Below are 25014 nucleotides of genomic sequence, written 5' to 3' on the forward strand. Positions count from 1 at the left end.
GAAAAAGTGGGCGGAGCCACCAACAGCCAATCAGGATTTTACCTATTGACTTTTAATGGAGAAATTCAATCTGCTGCATTTCTCACAGAATTAACAACAGGGTCCTACAACTTTTCACAGTTGGTCACTAGGGGACTGCAGTTTAGTTTTGGGAAAAGTGGGCGGAGCCACCAACAGCCAATCAGATTTCACCTATTGAATTTTATTGGTTTGACGCCAGGGTTCCCAAACATTGCACAGTCAGTCACTGCAAGACGTACTCAAGGTTAGGGCCACCAACAGCCAATCACATTTCTTTCATTGTTTTCAGTGGGGAAATTTGAACTGCAGCCATTCTCACATGTTTAATGTCAGGGTCCCCAAACTTTGCACAGTTTGTCACTGGGTGACTATGTTTCAAGTTTAGAAAAATGGGCGGGGCCAACAACAGCCAATAATATTTCACCTATACACGTCATATGTTTAAATTTAAACTGCTGCCATTCTTTAAATATTAATAATAAGGTCCCCAAACTTTGCAGAGCTAGTCACCAGGTAACTGCGGTTCAGAGTTAGATAAGTAGGTGGAGCCACCAACAGCCAATCAGTTTAATTATTAATTTTTAATGGGGAAATTCAGCCTGCTCCCATTCTTACAGTAATAACACCAGGGTCACTAGGGGACTGCATTTTTAGGTTTTAAAGAGTGGGTGGAGCCACCAACAGCCAATCAGACTTCAGCTATTGATTTTTTTTTGTTTAAATTTAAAATGCTGCCTTTCTCACACTATTTATGTCAGGGTTCCCAAACTTTGTACAGTCACTGGCTGACTACATATTCAGGGTTAGAACAAGTGGGCGGAACCACCAGCAGCCAATCCATTTCCACCCATTAAATTTCATTGGTTTATATTTAAACTGATGCCATTATTTAAGTATTAATTCCAGGGTTGTTAAACTTTCCAGAGTTAGTCACTGGGTATTTGCCGTTCAAAGAAAAAAGTGGGCGGAGCCACCAACCGCCAATCAGATGTTACTCATTGACTTTCAGTGGGGAAATTTAAATTGCTGCCATTCAGACACTATTAAAATCAGGGTCCCCAAACTTTGCACAGTGGCTTTTACTATATAACTGTGGGTCCAAGGTTAGAAAAAGTGGGCGGAGCCAATAATCAGATTTCATTCAGTAACTTCACGTTTTTCAATCCAAGATGAAGTTTCCTCTCAAACTTCCCTTTCTAGATTAAGTTCATTTAAAAAATGACCACAATGTGGGTTATAGGAGAGAGAGTTTACATAGTTGATGGCTGTCCAGCCAATATGAATGGGGAGAAGTGCCTTCACACACACACACACACACTAAAGCAGAGCCATTTTGTGAGCCAGCCTCACTCTCACACACAGCATCATGTGACCAGGCTGGGGCTCAGAGAAGATACAAGGGAACAAGTTTCAGGCTGCAGCAACTGCCAGAGAGACAGCCGGTATTATCAGGAGAGAGACCCAGAATCAGCACAAGCTGAGATCTTAAACACCATATGGCCACCTGGGGCACTTGTACTTGCCCTGTTTGAGGGGGAAATTCTGGGGGGCAAGTGCCTCCCATAAGAAATAAACAAAGAAACTGAGAACATTTGATTGTAAACATATGCTCTAATCATTATGACAATAATGCTGTAACCACATTGTGTGTTATTCAATAAAGATCTGTTGAAATACAAAAAAAAAAAAAAAGAAATAAACAAAGAGTTGGGGAAATAGCAGAGGACATTATAGGCATATATCATCCCTGAGATTGTGGAATAGCTTCTTTCCCTGTGCTGTGAGACTTATTAATACATTGTTTTATATAATTAAAAAAATGCAATGTAATTCTGTGTAATACACATATTCCACTCAGGTACTGTATTTCAGTTGAGGTTCAGGATGTATAAAATAATGAAATAGGGAAGGAAAAGTAAAGTGTTACTCATAAACTGATAGAGAGAGATATAGACAAACTGAGAGAGAGAGACATAGATGGACATAGACTGACAGACATAGACAGACAGAGAGGCAAATTTATTTGCTCTTCATCTTTCTTTGTCTCATTTGGATAAAACAAAATACTTATATAAGGATATTGTTTAGTGACTTTAGTTCTGCGTTTAACACTGTTATTTAACAGAAGCTAATTTGTAAGCCTTGTAACACTCTCCCTTATTTATATTTTGAGGTATTTTTAAAAAAGGGAGAATTTAATGCTTAATTTTGCTCACATAGGCACAGTCGCTTAACAAAAATGCTTCGAGCCCCTATACAAGAAAACCCTAAGCAGGACCCAGCACGCACAGGTACTTGGACACTGGCCCCTTCCTGCCTGCTCTTATGAGCGCACCAGAGTTATGCGCACCCCCTACAAATATTAAGCAATGGGCATGCATAACTTTGGCAAGGAGAGTGGCTATAGAGGAAGCAGACCCAACTTGGAACATTGTCACCCAGTGGCAAACTGTGCAAAGTTTGGGGACCCTGACATTAACCACGTGAGAATGGCAGCAGTTAAAATTTCCCCACTGATAACAATGAAAGAAATGTGATTGGCTTTTGGTGGCCCCGCCCACTTTTTCTAACCTTGAGTACGAAGTCACCCAGTGACTGACTGTGCAAAGTTTGGGGATCCTGGTGTTAATACTGTGAGAATGGCAGCAGGTTGGATTTCGCCATTGAAAGTCAATAGGTAAATCTGATTGGCTGTTGGTGGCTCCGCCTACTTTGAGCATCCAACAATCATCATATTTTCATTCAGGCTGACCCCATGACCATGTCATTCAAATTTGGGGAGTGTAGCCTCAAAGCTGTAAGATTGGCAACAGTTTCAATTTCCCCATTAAAGTCAATGGGTGAAATTTGATTGGCTGTTGTTGGTCCCTCCCACTTTGCTCTTTTAAAAGAAGCTTGATTGTGCAGTCACCCAGTGACTGTGCAAAGTTTGGGAACTCTGGCATCAAACCAATAAAAATCAATAGGCAAAATCTGATTGGCTGTTGGTGGCTCTGCCCACTTTTCAAAACTAAACCTGCAGTCCCCTAGTGACCAACTGTGAAAAGTTGGGGGACCCTGGGGTTAATACTGTGAGACTGGCAGCAGGTTGGATTTACCCATTCAAAGTCAATAGGTAAAATTTGATTGGCTGTTCACAGCTCCGCCCACTTTTGGGCACCCAACAATCATCATATTTTCATTCAGGATGAGCCCATGACCATGTGATTCAAGTTTGGGGAGTGTAGCCTCAAAGCTGTAAGATTAACAGCAGTTTCAATTTCCCCATTAAAGTCAATGGGTGAAATTTGATTGGCAGATTGACATAGACATATAGACAGTCACAGACTGAAAGACTTATATAAAGTGAGAGCCTGACCCCTTGGCCGTACGGTGGCTCAGTGCGTAGCATTGCAGCCTTGCGCGCTGGAGACCTGAGTTCAATTCCGAGCAACGGGAGCAAGGGTACTTCAGCTGCGTATGGAGTCTCTGTGTCCTCCCCGTGCGGGCAGTGGGTTCCGCCCCACAGCCAAAGACATAGGTTGGCAGTTAGCGTACCCGGGAGTTGGCCGCCCTAGTTTTTTATGAAGAGCAGTTATGTGACATATTAATCCCAGCGCCTCCATTGGATCCATTGCACTTTCCCTATTGCTCCAATTCAGCTACAGGGGAGGCCATTATTGCTGCTCTCCATCTTTATTTGTCTCATTTGGACAAAACAAGCTACTTATGTAAGGATGTTGTTTATTGGCTTTAGTTCTGCGCTTAACGCTGGTATTTAGGGGGGGCTAATTTGTAAGCCCTGTAACCCCCCCCCCCTTATTTATATTTGTGTTGGGCTGAACCCCCCCAGACTGCTCTCCCACTTCTTCTTCTTAGCGCCCCCCATTTCTAAACGCTACTCCTCCTACAGTTTTAGGGGTACAACACCCAAACTCCCCACACATCTTCGCCCTATAGCGGAGCAGGTTGCTTGTGCTTTTCTAAGCGATCCCGCCCCCCGGCTTTTTGTGGCGCCGCTCCGAACCCCCCAATTTTCCCATTGACTTTGACTGGGAAGATTTTCAAACTGCTGCCACTCTTACAGCTTTGAAGCTACACCCCCCAAACTTGAATAACATAATCATGGGGTCACCCCGAATGAAACAGCGACTTTGTTGGATGACCCCAAAGTGGGAGGGGCCAATAACAGCCAATCAAATTTCACCTATTGACTTTTATGGGGAAATTGAAACTGCTGCCAATCTTACAGCTTTGAGGCTACACTCCCCAAACTTGAATCACATAGTCATGGGCTCAGCCTGGATGAAAATATGATGATTGTTGGGTGCCCAAAAGTGGGCGGAGCTATGAACAGCCAATCAGATTTTACCTATTGAACTGAGGGAAATCCAACCTGCTGCTAGTCTCACAGTAATAACGCCGGGGTCCCCAAACTTTGCAGGGTTAGGCACCAGGTAACTGCAGTTCAATGTTAGAAAAAGTGGGCGGAGCCACCAACAGCCAATCAGGATTTTACCTATTGACTTTTAATGGAGAAATTCAATCTGCTGCCATTCTCACAGAATTAACAACAGGGTCCCCCAACTTTTCACAGTTGGTCACTAGGGGACTGCAGTTTAGTTTTGGGAAAAGTGGGCGGAGCCACCAACAGCCAATCAGATTTCACCTATTGAATTTTATTGGTTTGACGCCAGGGTTCCCAAACATTGCACAGTCAGTCACTGCAAGACGTAGGGCCCCGCCCACTTTTCTAAACTTGGAACATTGTCACCCAGTGGCAAAGTTTGGGGACCCTGACATTAACCATGTGAGAATGGCAGCAGTTAAAATTTCCCCACTCATAACAATGAAAGAAATGTGATTGGCTTTTGGCGGCCCCACCCACTTTTTCTAACCTTGGGTACGCATTCACCCAGTGACTGACTGTGCAGAGTTTGGGGATCCTGGTGTTAGTACTGTGAGAATGGCAGCAGCTTGAATTTCCCCATTGAAAGTCAATAGGTAAATCTGATTGGCTGCTGGTGGCTCCGCCCACTTCTTCTAACCTTGAACCGCAGTTACCTGGTGCCGATTAGCTGTTCACAGCTCCACCCACTTTTGGGCATCCAACAATCATCATATTTTCATTCAGGCTGAGCCCATGACTATGTGATTATGACTATGTAGCCTCAAAGCTGTAAGATTGGCAGTAGTTTCAATTTCCCCATAAAAGTCAAAAGGTGAAATTTGTTGTTGGCCCCTCCCACTTTTGGGGTCATCTTTTGGGTGTTGTACCCCTAAAACTGTAGGAGGAGTAGCGTTTAGAAAATGGGGGGCGCTAAGAATAAGAAGCGGAAGAATAAGCTGAAGTCGAAGAACAGTATGTCGGGTTTTTTAACCCATCACAATAAGAAGAAGAAGTTGAAGCTGGGATTTTCAACCCAACATAATTAGAGAGGGTCCAGAGAAGGGCAACTAAGCTGGTAAAGGGTATGGAAGGGCTCAGTTATGACGAAAGACTGGCCAGGTTGGGCCTGTTTACACGGGAGAAGAGCCGCTTAAGGGGGGATATGATAACTATGATAAATATAAATATGTCCAGGGTAGGTGGGCATGTCGGAAAAAGATCCACTCGCTTGCCAACCTCGCCAAATGAGCGGATCTTACAGTGTGTGGCCACCTTAAGGGCATGTTCTTAAAAAAGAGCAGAGATTTAAAAGAAATTTTAAGAGACAAATATGCAGTTCAAGTTCTTATAGATGGACTAAGAATAAAAGTCAAAAGAAATGAAAGTTGATGAAAATGGAAATGACTTCTCATGATCTCAGATGAAGCTATAGTCTGTAGAAATAGATAATTATAGCACTTAACTACCCATAACATAACATTCGCTATAACATTACCCAAAGCAGACTGAAGGAAGGCAAATGAGGTACTTTCAGAATCATAGAAGTAGCACCCTTCTCCTTGGGTATGGATTGATAATCCCTATATTTCCTAGAATTTTGGTTTAAGCCAAGAGAGACAAAAAGAAGAATTCACTAGGTAATCACAACTGCTGGGGATATTGGAAGGAATTACATGGTGTAATTTAAGGGTGGGGCATGGGTGGGCGCTGTTGCTAGGTGGCAATCCTATCCTTAGAACAAATGTTGTTTGCAGGTCTTAGATCCTTCTATGGGAGCTGCCTTCTAGCAACAGCTAATAGGAGAGTAGCCCACACCTAGTAGTTGCTTTTATGAATGCCTCTTTATGTCATGGTGTTTAGAAAGGTTCTGCAGCAAAACCATGAGGCTATGTTCATTATAATAGGAAGGTAATGACATCTTGGAGCAGCCTATGTTGTTGTGTATCCTCCTAAGGAATGTGCCCTGAGTTGGATGGTAATAATTTTGTGATCATATCTGGAATAATGGGTAATAGTATTATGTCTAATTCAACCACAATGCAGAAATACAGTTTTGTGACCCTTCCAAGAATAATGTGATACATAACCATGGGTCAGAAATATGTATAAGAGATAGTTCTTGTCCTATAGCTGAGAAAGCTATGGCTAGAAGACATGAGCTCAAGTCATGAGAGTTACCAGGCACCTTTCATAAGAAGGGCTGCGGGAGTTTCCCTACATGTATTCATAAGAAGAATTGACTAGCCTCTGTAAAGTAGACTCTCCTAACAGTTTGTTGTAAAAGCAATATTTACTGATATAATAAAGCCATAATATAATAACTGATATAATAAAGCCATTGCAGAATGATAAGATTGCAAAGAGGAAATGCAAGACCTACGTTAAATATTAAGTTAAGACGAACTGGATATATTGGGGCACAATTATATCCGTAGCTAAAGGAAAGGGAAAAGCTGAAATATCAGTCAGTTTTGGGGGCTGACAACCACAATAAATAGGTTAATTTCTGTAGAAACTCCTTGGGCCTGAAGGCATTCTGTTATAAACCTGAGGGAACTTTAAAGGTGATGATACACAGGCCAATTCTAGCTGCCGATATCAGTCCCTTGGACCGATTCAGCAGCTTATCAGCCCATGTAGGGGCACTAACGATGGTCCTGCCCGACCGATAACTAGCCTAAAATTAGGCAGGTTTTGATTTTTTGTCGGATTGGGGACCACATTGGCTCGTTGATGCAGTCGCCGAACCGACGGGTGCCTATACCTGATTCGATTGTTTGGCCCATGGACCGAATTAGCCCTATATCACCCACCCCTAGATATGGGGAAAGAACATTTAAATTTGGCAGCCGTGGGCTCTAGTAAATGTATGTGGTATCGTTCTGTATTGGAGACCAGAATCATTTTTACTGTTCTGGTGTTGTGAAAGCCAACCTCATAAATGGCCGTTGTTGATCTGGATCTAGTGTTGATTGGATTTGATAGAACACTAGATCTGCTAATAGGCATAAGATATGATCTGCATCTTGTGTGATCTTCTACTGAAATATCATCCAAGTAACAATGATAAGAATGCCCTGCGGTGTAGGCGTTTCACTGCTGCTTTCATAATGCTTGAGAAAGCAAAGGGCACTTGAGATGACAAATACCATGACACATTATCTGTAAAGAAATGTACGGAAATAGAAGCTTAGGAGCTCCCTGTGGGGAGAGTCACTTAAGGACCTAAAGGCACGTGTCCTCTAAGGGTTGTTGGGGCGGAGAATGGGGCAGCCTTTGGGTGCCCAAACTGAAATCCGGCACTGAGCAAGAGACAGAACTTTATCTGTTAATTGGCTGATGTCCCAAGGGGTGTATTAGGTCCGATGCTGCCCTAGGCATACGGTGCACGTTATACAGAGCTCAGAACCCCATACTCCCCTCACCTCCTACCTCAGTCACCAGGTTTCTAATGGAAATCCACAGTGGAGGCTGGGGGCATTTTGATTTATTTGAAGGAAACATAAGCATTGCCGCCCTAGGCACAGGCCCTCTGTGCTTTATTATAAATACACCCCTGGAAGTGCCCTAACATGTATGTGTGCCCTTTGTTTGTGTGCATCGTGAATCTCTGTTTGTACTTTTACTGAAAAAATGGAACATAAATAGGAATATTGGGATTTATCAAGCCTGAGAGTAGGTCTTTACCTGTATTTGCAGCTCACCAAGCAGGTAACAAAATACTTGTTCATCCCTTTATCTATAGGAGAGCACAAAATGCAATGTGCTTGCCCCCTGCACTGCCTACAAAGTGCCACAAGAGGGAGCAGTGCATCACTGGAATTCTAGCTGCATTTTTTTTTTTTAACAGACTAAATATTCAGGTAATTTAATTCAGCTGCTGCATAGCCTGGCATTGTTTAGCCATTGGGTAAATGGATTGCAGCATTCCAGGGAGGAATACATTTTGGGAGGACAATATATTTATGTATTAAATTTATAGGAGCTTTAAAAATGTTCGCTCTTCAAGTGGGGTTTATTTACAATGTAAAGTGCTGATAACGACACATCATGTATTTTTGTAGTAAATCTATAAGGGTGGGCTGACATTACCGGCAATGTGAAAATCCAATTCTGTGCAGGCAGAAGCCTGTGAGTATAAAGCTGAAGCCTGTGGTTTATTGCTTCTGTGTTTTATAATTACATTTTTTCAAGCATCTCTTAAGAAATCTGAACCATTGCCCCCCAGTGGTAACATAAGGTAGGCATTGAAAGGGCCGTATTGCATTTTGGTCTAGGTAAAAATTTGATCTCTCTATTTATTGTTACTTGTAGCATAGAGCAAAGTCACACTGAGTCCTTGTCCTGTATAGGTGTATCCAATAAAATATATAGGCACTTGTTCTAAAATGGCACCCTAACTGGCCTACATGCTGGGCCCCTCTCTGCACTGCTTTGAGACCCTCTCTCAGTGGGAAGGGGCACCCCCACACACAGTTAATGGCTAAATGGCAGCATTAGCTAATCGACTGGCAGCCATGATGGAGTTAATCGTTTTATTAGTCTTGTTAATATAAAAAGCTTTTTTTGTCTTTTCCTGGGACAGGGATGAGAGTAACAGTCACATGAGCAGCTACGCTTCCAGCCTGAATGCCAACTCCCAGCTGCCAGAGATTAATGGGCAAGGTGTCCCTGCAAAGTGGGAGGAGCAACAGAAGCTCTTGGCACTGGAGCAGACGTGCGGGGTTTTCCGAGTGGACCTGGGTCAGATGCGCTCACTTCGATTCTTTTTCAGGTAGGTAAACTAATGGGGCATAATACAACAGATAGCCAGTACAGGTATAGGACCTGTTATCCAGAATGCTCGGGACCAGGGGTTTCCGGATAAGGGGTCTTTTCATAATTTACATCTCCATACTTTCGGTCTACTTAAAATTTATTTATACATTAAATAGACCCAGTAGGTTTGTTTGTAATATTTTAGTTAGGAGCATGTACCATTTTATTACTACAGAGAAAAAGGAAATCATTTTTTAAAAATCTGAATTATTTAATTAAAATGGAGTGTATAAATGATATATGTTAGCTAAATGTAGTACATGGTATGGGATCCCTTATCCGGAGACCCGTTATCCAGAAAGCTTCAAATTACGGAAAGCCCGTCTCCCATAGACTCCATTTTAATCAAATAATTCAGAATTTTAAAACTGATTTCCTTTTTCTCTGTAGTAATAAAACAGTACCTTGTACTTGATTCCAACTAAGATATAATTACCCCTTATTGGGGGCAGAACAGCCCTATTGGGTTTATTTAATGGTTAAATGATTCCCTTTTCTCTGTAATAATAAAACAGTACCTGTACTTGATCCCAACTAAGATATAATTACCCCTTATTGGGGGCAGAACAGCCCTATTGGGTTTATTTAATGGTTAAATGATTCCCTTTTCTCTGTAATAATAAAACAGTACCTTGTAATTGATTCCAACTAAGATATAATTACCCCTTATTGGGGGCAGAACAGCCCTATTGGGTTTATTTAATGGTTAAATGATTCCCTTTTCTCTGTAATAATAAAACAGTACCTTGTAATTGATTCCAACTAAGATATAATTACCCCTTATTGGGGGCAAAACAGCCCTATTGGGTTTATTTCATGGTTAAATGATTCCCTTTTCTCTGTAATAATAAAACAGTACCTGTACTTGATCCCAACTAAGATATAATTACCCCTTATTGGGGCAGAACAGCCCTATTGGGTTTATTTAATGGTTAAATGATTCCCTTTTCTCTGTAATAATAAAACAGTACCTGTACTTGATCCCAACTAAGATATAATTACCCCTTATTGGGGCAGAACAGCCCTATTGGGTTTATTTAATGGTTAAATGATTCCCTTTTCTCTGTAATAATAAAACAGTACCTGTACTTGATCCCAACTAAGATATAATTACCCCTTATTGGGGCAGAACAGCCCTATTGGGTTTATTTAATGGTTAAATGATTCCCTTTTCTCTGTAATAATAAAACAGTACCTGTACTTGATCCCAACTAAGATATAATTACCCCTTATTGGGGCAGAACAGCCCTATTGGGTTTATTTAATGGTTAAATGATTCCCTTTTCTCTGTAATAATAAAACAGTACCTGTACTTGATCCCAACTAAGATATAATTACCCCTTATTGGGGCAAAACAGCCCTATTGGGTTTATTTCATGGTTAAATGATTCCCTTTTCTCTGTAATAATAAAACAGTACTTTGTAATTGATTGATTGGGTTTAATTAACGTTTTATTGATTTTTTTAGTAGACTTAAAGTATGGAGATCAAAATTACAGGAAGACCCCTTATCCAAAATACCCTTGGTCCCGAGCATTCTGGATAATGGGTCTTATACCTGTAGTAGGGAGACATGACAGAGAGTAAAACTGGAAAGTGCGATTTATTCCACTACATGGGATAAGCCCCCTTGATAAAGGACTCGTTAAGTTCGAAACGCAATGACATAAATGGCACTTTGTGGTTTAACTCTGCAGTGTCCTGTCTCCCTACTAATAAATTTAGGTAACATATGTTATTACATGCTTGATGGGAGTGAATTGAAGACTGCCTGGTCTAAAGGTTCTGGCAAGTGGTAATGACACAGTTTATTGGAGATAGGGTCCCGTAACTGGATAAAGGATCCTATACCTGTTATGTTTATGTCAACCGTCCACAGTCCAGCCAATGGTCATGTCATGGTGCAGCATTCTTTGCAGGTTTATGCTTTGTGTACTGTAAGCTATGAAACACAACAGTTCTACTTAATGTTGATAATGATATTCTTTTAATTATGATGTATTTTTAAAGTGCCAACATAATCCAGAGCGTTATACAATGTGTCCACATTGAACATACAGATTATATACAAAAAATAAACAATATATGAGGTAAAGGCCCTGCTCACAGAATAATACCATATTTTGTTTGTTATTGTTTTAGACTCTTGATGTATTTACTATGTATGTGCTCTCTTCATACTGGGATAGGATAATAGTACATGTGGTGCTATAGCAAGGAAAACAGGTGGAGCAAAGGCCCCATTTGTGAGAAACTTTAGATTTAACCATGCTTAGAATTTAGGAGAAATCCTTGTCACTTTTTGGGTTTGTATCAATATCCGTCGTCCTTCAATTGCACTGACTTGTTATTGCCATTGTGTCCTTGGCAGTGATGAGGCCTGCACCAGTGGGCAGTTGGTAGTAGCCAGCAGAGAAAGTCAATACAAAGTCTTCCATTTCCATCATGGCGGCCTGGGGAAGCTGTCGGAAGTTTTTCAGCAGTGGAAGTACTGCAGGGAGACCCAACTCAAGGAGCAGGTAAGAAAGACAGAGGTAACAGAAGGGAATACAGATACCAAAGAAGATTAAAATAGACATTGTTTTATCTAGGGGCACAAGCTGGGAGGAAGAGATGTAAGTGAGGGGGGAGAAGAGAGGTAGGGAAAGTGGGGTTCACATGAAGCTTGCAGAAGTGCAGAAACAGCAGATGCAGAAGCACTCACTTAAGCCTTAACATTTATTTTCCTGCTGTCTGACATTTCTGTGACTTTGAGCAAGAATGGCAGCATGCAGCTCATGTCCCTCCAAAAGGTAATAAGAGGAATTAAATACCTGCCTTTAGCATTCAGACCCCAGTGACAGCTACTGCATCTTGCCTGATACACACCATTTGCTGTTTTAAGGCCCCGAGAGACAGAAGTGTGTGTGTATGTGTGTGTGCCAGGCCAGGGTAGGGCAGTGCCTTCAGGCAAATACCAAGAACTGTATCTAAAATAAAGAACAGCACCTTCTCAAAGAAATCCTTCAGGGCTGTACCAATATTGGAGATTAAGGAGGACGGTTTCGCAGAACCTTAATATTTACATTTGATTCCTTTTTTCTGCTGATACCAGAGAGAACTTAGTTTAGGTTTAGCTAGCCTTTTACTGGGGCATGTATGGGGTAGAGACCAATATAAATATTTGTTATTCTATCCCTCACAGCAGGTTACAGAAGACAAGACCTGCCTCCACTTCTCTATCCAGAGGCCAAATCTGCCTTCTTCAGAGTCTCATCCTGAGGAAGGTATGTACCGCCGGCTTGATGTCACCAGCTGGTTGGAACACCTCAATGAGGTTGGGCAAGTTGAAGAGGAATACAAATTGCGCAAGGTGAGACTTGGCATCTGTTATTCAGAATTCTCGGAACCTGGGGCTTTTCAGATAAGGGAACTTTCTGTAATTTGGATCTCCATTCCTTATGTCCACTAAAAAATAATTTAAACATAAAATAAACCCAATAGGATTATTTTGCCTCCCGTAAGGATTATTTATATCTAAGTTGGGATCAAGGACAAGGTACTGTTTTATTTATGCATAGAAAAAGGAAGTCATTTGTTAAAATGTGAATTATTTGTTCAAAATGGGGTCTGTGGGATATAGCCTTTCTGTAATTCGGAGCTTTCTGGAAAATGGCTTTCCAGACAATGGATCCCATACCTGTGCCTTTAAGGTCACCAAAAATAAATAGTGAATTTAATATTCAGCAGAAAATGAAAGCTGTTTCCTCTATATACCTTCTAGTCCTATACTGGCAAAAATACTATCTCAGACTGCCAGTTAGCCCTGGTTATACAGGGCATTGATCCAACGTAGCCCATGTCCCTTAGGGTGAAGGCACACATGGCTACTAGTAGCAGCTACTTGTCACGGCTACTAAAATAGACAATGCTGATCATTTACTGATAATTGTCTCTATGTGTGTTTCAACAGAGGCAATTCTCAGTATTGTTTATGGCAGGGTATTTTCTGAAGATTAGTAGCCATGAAAAAGTAGCTGCTACTAGTAGCTCAGTGTGTCTTCACCCTAAAGAGCCACCCCATGTGACATGAACCCAAAGTGAGTTCTTCATAGCAGAGGTCTGCAGTAACATAATGGGGTTTGTTGACTTCCACTGTTTTCCACCTGATGGCAGTGTTTTTCAAAAGGCCCTGTCTGCTTTAGGCTACTAACTTACTGGGTGATATTTTAGCCTTGCATATTTTAGATGTTTGCGATTGGCTTCCTGGTCTGACATTTCAAAATCAAGTGAAATATGCTGGCCTGTTAAGCTACCAGTGCTATATTCTCCTTAGGCTGATGGCACATGTTTCAACCACAGCTACAATCAAGCGGAAACCAATGGTGGTGAAAATGCCCCTATCCTCAAGCCATCACTTACAAATGCTTTAGCTGTATTACATGTAGTGGTGACAGGTGAACCCCTGCTCCAAATCATTCCTAAAAGCATCTCAGAATACTTGTATATTTAAAACTCTTTGCCTGAACTAGTCCTGAACTATTTTCCACAGCTCATATTTTTTGGAGGGATTGATCCTTCCCTGCGGGGAGAAGTGTGGCCTTTCCTCCTGGGATACTACCCATGGGAAATCACGTCCGAGGACAGGGAAGCCCTGCGGGTGCATCGGAGAGAGGAATATTCCCAGATCCAGAAGAAAAGGTGAGTGCGCTAGAGCCGGCCAAGGTAGTCTGTATGAAATAGAGTAAAAGCTAACTGAAATGGGCCACAGTTCATGTCATTAGAGGATATGGTCGTGGTGTTTCCACAGTATTCCACAGTATTTCCCAGTATAAAGGCCTTATTTTTTTTATTCTTTTCCGAGTATAATGTTTGTTGTCTCCATGTTTTGCTCGATATGCCACCCTCTTTATATTGTCTCCCTAAAACATTGCATTAATGAGATCCCCACCTTTCGATCTATATCAGTGTTGTATGCTTTGCCTCAAGCAATTTCTTTCCTTCCTAGAGTTTCCATGAGCCCCACTGCCCAAAAAGAGTTCTGGAAAAATGTGCAATTCACAGTGGATAAGGATGTGGTGAGGACAGATCGCAGTAACCAATTCTTTCGCGGGGAAGACAATCCCAATGTGGAGTCTATGAGGTGAGGGTACATTATATCGATATAGAATCTTTAAAATCTCTTTAAAATGTATACAGGGTTACCTGTGCTGTGTCAGCTTTGGATGCTATGAGTTAGTGGTAAGTCTCAGTTTTGAAGAAAGACTTCCATTAAGAGGCGCTTAAGAGGGGGATATGATAACTATGTATAAGTATATAAAGGGATCATATAATAATCTCTCTAATGCTTTATTTACCAGAAGGTCCTTCCAGCAGTCATAAGGGCATCCATCTAAATATTCAGAAAGGGATTTTTACAGTGAGAGCTGTGAAGTTGTGGAATTCCCTCTCGTACTGGCAGATACATTAGATAGCTTCGAGAAGGGGTTGGATGGCTTTTTAGCAAGTGAAGGAATACAGGGTTATTGGAAATAGTACAAAGTTGACCCAGGGACTGGTCCAATTGCCATCTTGGAGTCAGGAAGGATTTTTTTCCCCCTCTGAGGCAAACTGGATCAATTAGCAATTAGGAAAGTTTTATATAGACATAAAAGGTTGAACTTGATGGATGTGTGTCTTTTTTCAGCCTTAGTTAGTATGTTACCATGTATGTATAATTCAAGACACTTGATTGTTTCCTGGTTTTGTTTTGAACTTGCTTAACTTTTATTAAAAACCATAACACAGTGTCCCCTTTATTGCCAGTGAGTTCTGAGCCCAGAGCTGTGCGCTGTGCCATAGAGGGTTGAATTATTATTCTGATCTGAATGGAGGAGGGGGACTCATCAATGATTTACTCTTCACTGAAGATTAAGAGATTATTATATAAATAATTTATAGTCCTAGTATATCCTCGTGTATCCTCTGGGAATAGTGATAGAATGTCAGGGGGTTCTCAGAGCAAAATTTGCAAAGGAAATTGTTATCAGGGATAGGATGCCCGTGGATTCTCCAAGCTCACTGGGGAAAAAGGAAATGTAATTGATTTCTGGTTACCTGGATTTGTACTTCTGCCCAACATAAAATGAAATCTGTGCACCTGAATGGGGCCCATTTATTTATGAACCATAGCAGCACTCTCTGTTCTGTGGCCAGTGTGTTTCTGTAATTGGAGGTATCCTACAGAATATTTGGGTAGCCTAATAACACCTTAGGGCAGTGATCCCCAACCAGTGGCTCGGGGGCAACATGTTGCTCACCAACCCCTTGGATGTTGCTCTCAGTGCCCCCAAACCAGGGAGTTATTTTTGAATTCCTGACTTGGGGGCAAGTTTTGGTTGAATAAAAAAGGATTTACACTATTAGCCCCCTGTAAGCTGATAGTGTGCATAGAGGCTCCCTAATAGCCAATCTTAGCCCTTATTTGGCACCTCCATGAACTTTCGTGATGCTTGTGTTGCTCCTTAAGTCTTTTTACATTTGACTGTGGCTCGCGAGTAAGAAAGGTTAGTGACCCCTGCCTTAGGGTGAAGACACATAGAGCTACTTAGTAGCAGCTACTTGTCATGGATTCTAAATGCCAGAAAATACCCTGCCATAGACAATACTGAGAATTGCCTCTGCTAAAATACACATAGAGACAATTATCAGTAGATGATCAGCATTGTCTGTTTTAGTAGCCGTGACAAGTAGCTGCTACTAGTAGCTCCGTGTGTCTTCACCCTTACTAGTACTTCTTCCCATCCCTGGCATTTCTGTCACAGCAAGTTTTTTTTACCCTCAGGAGGATCCTACTAAATTATGCAGTGTACAGCCCAGGAGTTGGTTATTCACAAGGTATGTCAGACCTAGTGGCCCCCATACTGGCTGAAGTCCTGGATGAGTCTGACACGTTTTGGTGTTTTGTCGGTCTGATGCAGAACACAATATTTATCAGCTCACCCCGTGATGAGTATATGGAAAAGCAACTGGTAAGAGACCCCATTCCCAGGGAAGAGTCCAGTACAGCTCAGTAAGTTAGTCAGAAACACATAGACACTGAAAGATAAATATTACTTGCAGAATTTCATTTATTCCTGTTGTATATAGGAAAATTGTGATCTGTGCCACAGATATTAGAGATACCCAATTGTGGCTTTAGTTGCATTCTTCATTCCCACATGTGGGTAGACACATAGGGATGTGAAGGGCAAATCAACTCATTAGGGCTCATTTATCACCAATATGACAGGGTGCAAAGTTTCAGCTGAGCCACCTACAGGCTCAGGTCTTTCTTCTGAATGAATCCAGGCCAGGCAGTAAGGACATGGCTGCTTTGCACCCAATTGTACTACACTCTGCACCTCGGGGTGAATTTTTACTCTCGCACAAGGTGCAGAACACCTGTATGGCCTAGAATGTGTATTTTTGGATAAGCACTAAGGGGCATGACTTTGCTCCCCCACTGCTTTAGCACTTGCATCCGGAAAACTAATACATAGGGCCCATTAAATGGTTTATGGTTTAGACTGTAGAACTATATGATAATAGTTAATCTTCACTTACAGTTGCAGGCCGGAAAGAGCAATAGCCTAATAAATCAAAAATCATAAAAAAAGAAGACCAGTGGAATAGTTGGTTAGAATAGGCCCACCTATAACTACTGAAAGTTAATTATAAGGTTGCCTCCTCCTATGTGCTCCCAGCTGTACCTGCGAGAGTTACTGCGACTGGTGCACCCACGTTTCTATCAGCACCTTTACTCTCTGGGGGAAGATGGGCTCCAGATGCTGTTCTGCCATCGCTGGATCTTGCTTTGCTTCAAAAGGGAATTCCCCGACTCTGAAGCCTTAAGGATGTGGGAAGCATGCTGGGCCCATTACCAGGTATGACTTTACAGTACTGAAAGTGGGGATTATAAGGGACATTTGCCTTGTTTAGAGCCTTCCTCTACCTTTAATCCAAACCTGGAAAACCATTATGAAACACTACAGGTATGTGACCTGTTATCCAGAATGCTTGGAACCTGGGGTTTTCCAGAGAAGGGGTCTTTCCATAATTTAGGTCACCATACTTTGGGGTATATTTATCAGTGAGTGAAGGAAGAGCTCACCATAGTTTGCTAGAGTGAAAGTTCACCACTCTCCATTTATTTCATTTCTATTGGAATTTTAAAAGATTATTAATGAGTGAAAGTCAAAGTTCACCCTTTTATAAATGTTTTTTAAAATCCCATTGAAATGAATGGAGAGTGGCGAACTGTCACTCTAGGGAACTGTGGTGAGCTCTAACTTCACTCTTTGATATAAATACCCCCATGTCTACTATAATATCATTAAAGTGTTAAAAAAAAAAAACAGTAGGATTGTTTTGCCTCTGGTAAGGATTAATTATATCTTAGTTGGGATCAAATACAGGTACTGTTTTATTATTACAGAGAAAAGGGAATCATTTAACCATGAAATAAACCCAATAGGGCTGTTCTGCCCCCAATAAGGGGTAATTATATCTTAGTTGGGATCAAGTACAGGTACTGTTTTATTATTACAGAGAAAATGGAATCATTTAACCATTAAATAAACCCAATAGGGCTGTTCTGCCCCAATAAGGGGTAATTAAATCTTAGATGGGATCAAGTACAGGTACTGTTTTATTATTACAGAGAAAAGGGAATCATTTAACCATTAAATAAACCCAATAGGGCTGTTCTGCCCCAATAAGGGGTAATTAAATCTTAGATGGGATCAAGTACAGGTACTGTTTTATTATTACAGAGAAAAGGAAATCATTTAACCATTAAATAAACCCAATAGGGCTGTTCTGCCCCAATAAGGGGTAATTAAATCTTAGATGGGATCAAGTACAGGTACTGTTTTATTATTACAGAGAAAAGGAAATCATTTAACCATTAAATAAACCCAATAGGGCTGTTCTGCCCCCAATAAGGGGTAATTATATCTTAGTTGGGATCAAATACAGGTACTGTTTTATTATTACAGAGAAAAAGGAAATCAATTGTAAAAATGTAAATTATTTGATTAAAATAGAGTCTGTGGCCCTCCCATAGTTCAGAGCTTTCTGGATAACGGGTTTCCAAATAACAGGTCCCATACCTGTACCAAATTGTTTGTGTGCAGAGAATAGGCATCCAGCAAAGGCATTCTGATCTGAAATAAAAAAAAAAAAAACTTGTGCTAAGAGTAAATAAAGTAAGTGTTAATGCAGGGGACACTTGGGTAATACCCTCACAGGTGCAGTGCCTCTCGCTGTTTCCTCTTTAGTCATTTTCAATGAGTAACGGAACAGAACGTGGTTTGAGGTTTCATGAAAGGTACAGGAAAGGCAGCGAGGACTGGATCTTGCCTGTAGTCCCATTCTATATTATGGTGCTCAGCATGTAACAACTTAGAGATAACCAGTTTGTGTGGTTTCCTGCCTCCCACTTTGTCTCTGCAGACGGATTATTTCCACCTCTTTCTGTGTGTCGCTATTATCGTTCTGTATGGAGACGATGTTATCGAGCAGCAGCTGCCAACGGACCAGATGTTGCTGCATTTCAGCAACTTGGCGATGCACATGAACGGAGAGCTGGTCCTGAGAAAGGTGAGTCGGGGCATGTGTGCTAACTCTCTAATCCCAAATGCAGGAACTAGCTTCATCTATAATATAAATTATAAATTATATGAAAATGATATATAAACATTAACCACAAAAACCTGCATTGCTGGCAGTAAGAGAGAATGAAGGGCCAGGTACCTACTTTATACAGTTGCTCAGTGAGCAAGTTTTCCCCAAAGCTGCTGCTCAAATGAATGCAACTCCCCAGTTTAGTATAGTTATAAACATAGTTCCATAGTTCGTTTGGTTTGAAAAAAAGACAAAAGTTCATCAAACTTTTTTGTGGCACAAAAAAAACGCAAAAATATGGATGTTAGTAAAATGGCCCCCTCATGTATAACTTGCATTTATGTTATTTCTATCTAAGTGCTTAACCATTCAACTATTTACATTGTACCGCAAGCAGTGTTCCAGTTTAGTCAAAGCGTTCTGCAAAGTGGCAGCATCCTGCATGGTTTTGCACAATTTAGCATCATCAGCTAAAGCATACAATGCCCATCCCCCAAGTAAATGATAAATAAGGTAGAGAGCAAAGGGCCAAGAACAGAACACTGCGAAACTACACTGGTCCAATTACAAAATGTTCCATCACCACCCTTTGTAATCTGTCCTTGAGCTATTTCTCTATGCAAGTACAAATACTATGTTCCAGGTCAATATTTCTTATTTTAGTCCATAACCTTTTGTGCGGTACTGTATCAAATGCTTTAGCAAAGTCTAAGTAGATCACATCCACTGCCACTCCAGAATCTAGGTTCCTGCTCACCCCCTCATAGAAGGCAATTATAGAATGCAATTAAATTAAATCTATTATGCATAAAACCATGCTAGCAAAAACTCATATTATTGTGACTTGCAATGTATTCAAGTATCTTATTCCTTATTACCCCTTCCAAAAGATTTTCTACAACTAAAATAACAGGCCTGTATTGTTTTTACAGTGGTACCACAGCGATTTGCCATTCTTTTGGCACCATGCAGACCTTAAATAATCCTGGAAAATGACTAAACGCTGGGATACTGTCCAGTCTCTCTTCACCATTATATGTTCTAGTCTCTTTTGAATTTTTCCTCTTCAGTCAGTTGTGTAGACAGACAAAAAAATAACAGTTGAGAATTTCTGCTTTTTCCCTGCTCTCATCAACCAGTTGACCTCCCTTTGATACTGAAGCAGTAGCTACATTATAGACAGAGCCCTTGCACCAATTGCACTATGGGATAGCTCAAAGCACACTTTAGTGCACTAAGCGCTGTTCATATATAGTGAAGACAGGATGTGAGTACAGCAAATAAAAAGGCCCATACAAAGGCAGCTCCAAAATACTTCTAAAATGCATGTAGGAGTGGCCAGCAGATTTGTCCCTCCTGTGTATTCATCTTGCTTTATCATCTCTTTAGTCAATAAAGATTATTTCAATTACCCACTCTCCATTTTTCAGCATTCCCTTTTGCATCATTTTTATACATTTTTTTTCATTCTGCAGGCAAGGAGTTTGCTATATCAGTTTCGCCTGTTGCCCAGAATCCCCTGCAGCCTACATGACTTATGTAAACTGTGTAGCCCAGGCATGTGGGATAGCGGCTACATTCCGCCTGTTGAGTGCACAGGTCATCACTCAGAGTCCGAGAGCTGCCCGTATGGAGGTACCATGGAAAAACCATCCCCTAAACATCCAAAGGACGCCAAGAAGGGACTTAAAACACTTGATATGTTCACCTTCAAAAAATAGAGATGGTGTAGGATAGCGGATTTGATTCTGAACCTTCTGTCCAGGCATTATGTTCCAGTACCAGTGAAATACCTTTCAGTTCAACCTCAGGCACGCATCTAGTAGAGACTGGATTTGTCCTATAAGCAATTAGCTTTTTTCCTTTCCTTTGTAATTATGGTTCAGTGTCTCCAGACAGGCCACGTATGTGGCACAGAATTGCAATGCACCTTTGTTCTGCAAAGTAGCTACGAGGCAACATGGTTCTCATAGGATCGGATTGTGCTATTTTAATCATAGCCTTTTTTTACATACACAGGGAGGTATATTACTAGCCCTGCCTATTGCTTCACTTTCTGAAAAATACCATTAGAAAGAACGAAAGATTCCCTCCCCGTATAATGCTGTATATAGAAATACAAACCCAGCACCTATGCAGTTGGCCATTACTGGACTGAATGGCTCATATAGATGAAGAATGCTGCCATTTTACTCCATGGAAATGGTATATGTAATAGCTAATAACAAAGGGTCCTTCATACCCCACTGTGATTTTTTTTGGAGCTTTGGTGCACAGAAAAGAAAACGAGACAAGACATATGGACTGTGGACATGAAGAATCCCAGCAGAAATGGAGACAGGGGTGGGACAGGGGGCTGCCCAAGGGTTTAAGGCAAGAAAAGTGGATGCCCAGGAATATTTTTCAATAAATGTTCACAAGTGGTTAAAGCAGCTTGTTTTCCTTCAGACCTGGAGTAAGTGAAAATGTCAGAAAAAAATTGGAATCTGGCCATAGAGCCATTACCAGCGAAGTACAATCCTCCCCCTGCCTCCTTAGCCTGCCCCTCTCTTCCTGTTGCAGGGGAATTATGTCATAGAAACTGTCCAGACAGAACTTTCACTGATCACGATTTCTAGTAAAATAATTTCTCTATCCTGTGTGCTGCCACGTCTTTGTCTTCTTTATTGATCATTCTGAGCTCATTCATGGATTCCCTGCCCTTTGCACAAAGCACAGCAAGGTGTGACTGTTGTAGAAATCTCACCATCAGTATAGCAGGTGGCTACTATATCCATGGAAAAGGGAGCAAGAAATGGACACTAGGGCTCAGCAGTATGTTAAACTGAGATCAGTTATTCATTTTGAAAGCAAAAATATATATGTTCGAGTAAAACAAGGGTCCTTCCCCATGTTGTTTTGTAACTCTAAGCAAGCGCTCAGCTGTTTTGTCGCAGTCTATAGATAAGTTTTCACTTCAATGGGGAACCATATGGCAACTGTAAGTAATCAGATTATACACACATTTGCAGGCATATTTAGCTTCTTGGGGTGAAAACATTACAATATGTTTTCCTTAACTTATAGGCACTTCAGTGCATTACTCCATAATATCAAGTCATCAACCATCATTAATAAGCTCCAGTCGGGAGACATGAGTGTTATTTTGACATGAGCCCAATAAACGAATTCTCGGATTGTCCCTTTGGCAGCACAGCTACCAAAGGGTTAATGTCAACTTCCCTCCAGGAGGCAGGATGGGCAGAAAGACTGCAAAGGTGCACCTCCTTATCCCAGCATTAGTACTTCTCAGTTTCTTTTGTCATTCTGCTTCCTAGGCTGTTGTCCCGCTCTCGTTTTTTGTTTTTTTTTCTATTTAGCACTGTAGTACCAAGGAGTGTGCTTTTGTGCTCTCAGGGAATTCAACAATCATATATAATGCAGTACATTTTGTCTGCAGTGCCACTCTAGACTTCAGATTCTTGCCAAATCTTGCCATTCTCTGCAAATCCACCATTGCAGCAGGGAGAACCCTTTGGCTTGGGAAAAGCCTGGTTGCCCTCCCCTTTTTTGGGCACCTGTCTCTTTGGCAGTGAGCTGGATTCCATCATCTCCAAAATCACAGGAGGCAAAAGTATCTTACTGCCTCAGAACAGCCATCTGGGAAATGTGCAACTGGGTCCCATAACACCTCCAGAAATATGGGTTTTACCCCCAACCTCTTTATAATACCCAAAAAGACCACTCTGTTCAAGCAGTCCATCATTTTCCTGGGTTGACTCAGACTGAGGCAGTCTGCTCTGTTATTTCTCTTCCATACATTTCCATGTGTGTGCCATTGGGGCCTCATGACATTATAGATGTAGTTCCCTTCACAAACTTCCACATGTAACAGCTACAACTGGAACTCCTCAGGAAGTGGAACAGAGACTCTACTGCCTTTGACTTCAGTTCCTGAGTCCAGTTATCTCTGTAAACCAAAAACTCCCTACATTGGTGCACAACAGAGAAGAATCTGTCTCCCGGATGTCCATATTCAGTCAATCAGTTATTGATGTTTACCATGGATGGCAGCTTCTCTAGACAGGGAGAGGAGTTTTTTAAGAGCAAATAATTCAGGGCAGATGGTTAGACAGCAAAAGCAAGTTTCCCATCAGTGTTCTGGAATTTCGAGTAATCCAACACGTATTGCTTAACTGGACCCATCTGCTGACTCCAGTGAGACAATACAACAGCTATCACATACATCAATCATCAGGGGGCACCCAGAGCCCAAGTTCTTGGGTGGAACTCCACATGCCTTTGCTCACTGGGAAGCAGAGCTCTTGGGCTGCCAAACATGAGCCAGACCCAGAGAGTATACCCTCAATCAAGACATCATCATACAGATGATGCCTAAATGGAGATGGCCCCCAAATAGATCTAATGTAAAGGCTCCTGAGAGAAAGCTTAAGTCTCAACGCCATGGCCATTCAGATTTGCATCTGGAAACAGATGAATCACAAGCTGGTTTCTACACCTCATATTTTGGAATTTCTCAACATATTCTGGCTAAGGGTCAAGATTTTTGAACTACAGGCTCCTTGCAAGTTCAGATGTCACAGCTTTCAGTTGCTACAAACACAACTGGCAGTCTATCCAGACATAGGACCTTTCTGCAAGCAACTCTCCATATCAGACCCCGTTGTTGAGTCTCTCTCTCTTTCTTTATTTCTTTCTTTCTTTCAACCCAGTCTCATTCTTTGGGCTCTACCCTTTCAGCCCTAACTTTGTCAGCCTCAAGTTCTTTTCTATAAAGGAACAGCACAGAGAGTCCCACCTCTATTCTTCTCTGTTCACTTCTTCTCCTTTCTGCTTAGTAACTGAGACTGATGAGGGGGAGGATAAGGAATAGCATCTCTACAGTTTTTCTTGTTATCTTGCCTTCTAAAGGGAAGTCGACATTATCCCTTTGGTACATGTGCTGCTGCTACAGGATTCCGAGAAAAGTATTTACCAGTGAGTAATACAAGTTCCCCTTTGTAAAATGTGTGAATATATACCGCAAACTGTGCATGAAAAAATAAGCAGAAAAATACAGTTCCAAGTGGTGAGTGTGTCAATCTTACCTATCTAATGGAACTCAGGGTGATGTATTGTGGCAGACTTCATTTCATGCTATAATGTACATATACATGCTGGCCCATTGTCCATAAAAACCAGCATCACAGATTGACACGAGTCTCTAAAACAATATCCAGTAAAACTCTGTTTACTCGTGACTTTAATATTACATAGCTAATTTAGGCTGAAAAATGACCAAATTGCATAGAGTTAAACCCCTCCAAATAACCCTAGTTAAATATGAGCCCCCACTTGGTGTACCTCTTCTCCAGAGAAAACAACCCCAGCCTTGACAGTCTACACTGATGGTTTATTTGATCCACCCCCTTTACCAGTTTAGTTGCAGTCTCTGCACTCTCTCCAGCTCATTAATATCCTTCTTAAGGACTGGAACCCAAAACTGCCCCCCATACTCAAGGTGAGGCCTTACCAGGGACCTATAAAGGGGCAATTGGACCAGTCCCTGGATCAACTTGTATTAAGAGAACTTGTATTTTCTCACTTTCTTAAAAGCCATCCAACCCCTTCTTGAAACTGTCTAAAGTATCGGCCAGATGATTCAGGGAGAGATTACTGCTATATTGTGTCTGCCGGAAGGACCTACTGGCAAATAAAGTATCCGAGAAGTTATTTTATAATCTCCTTATATATTTATACATAGTAATCATATTGCCCCTTAAGCGCATCTTTACCAGTGTGGGTGTATACATTGAGCATATAGATATACATAAAAAGCAGCACATAACCGATACAGGAGGTAAAGGACAAAATCTCTTTCCATCTGTCCCTCCTAGAACTGCTGTGTGGGGGTTTATACCTATAAAGCATTATTAATGTTTTGTGAGTTAAACTCAGTTTAACCACTTAACAGCCAGAGAACAAGTATTCCCGATTATCTATGCTACGCCAACATTTACTGGCAAAACAAGTTTTCCCAAAAAATTCAATAATACAGATTCAACCTTTGTAGGAGATTCAATAGTTAAACGCGAGCACTGGCTTTATATGGTGTGTGTGGAATTTCCATAAAACTAAAACACTTGGTATGAACTATATACCAGCTAAAATTAATACATGATGAGAGTCCCCATAGCTGCTAA

The 25014-nt window shown here is 41.3% G+C and overlaps 1 protein-coding gene across 4 annotated transcripts in view; it reads left to right on the forward strand.

Moving 5' to 3' along the window:
• tbc1d16 (TBC1 domain family member 16) overlaps positions 1 to 21471 on the forward strand; it is a 57263-nt gene extending 35792 nt beyond the window's left edge. For 3 of the 4 annotated variants that reach the window (XM_012958813.3, XM_031894034.1, XM_018097697.2), the window contains exons 4-12: positions 8976 to 9164; positions 11580 to 11727; positions 12393 to 12560; positions 13740 to 13888; positions 14196 to 14330; positions 16011 to 16197; positions 16912 to 17091; positions 18662 to 18808; positions 20308 to 21471. In XM_012958813.3, coding sequence (XP_012814267.2) covers positions 8976 to 9164; positions 11580 to 11727; positions 12393 to 12560; positions 13740 to 13888; positions 14196 to 14330; positions 16011 to 16197; positions 16912 to 17091; positions 18662 to 18808; positions 20308 to 20553 — 1549 coding nt within the window. In that variant the 3' untranslated portion in view covers positions 20554 to 21471. 4 annotated transcript variants of the gene reach the window in all.
• The last annotated feature ends 3543 nt before the right edge of the window (positions 21472 to 25014 follow it).

Source organism: Xenopus tropicalis, chromosome 10 (assembly GCF_000004195.4).
Source record: "Xenopus tropicalis strain Nigerian chromosome 10, UCB_Xtro_10.0, whole genome shotgun sequence".
NCBI lineage: Eukaryota > Metazoa > Chordata > Amphibia > Anura > Pipidae > Xenopus > Xenopus tropicalis.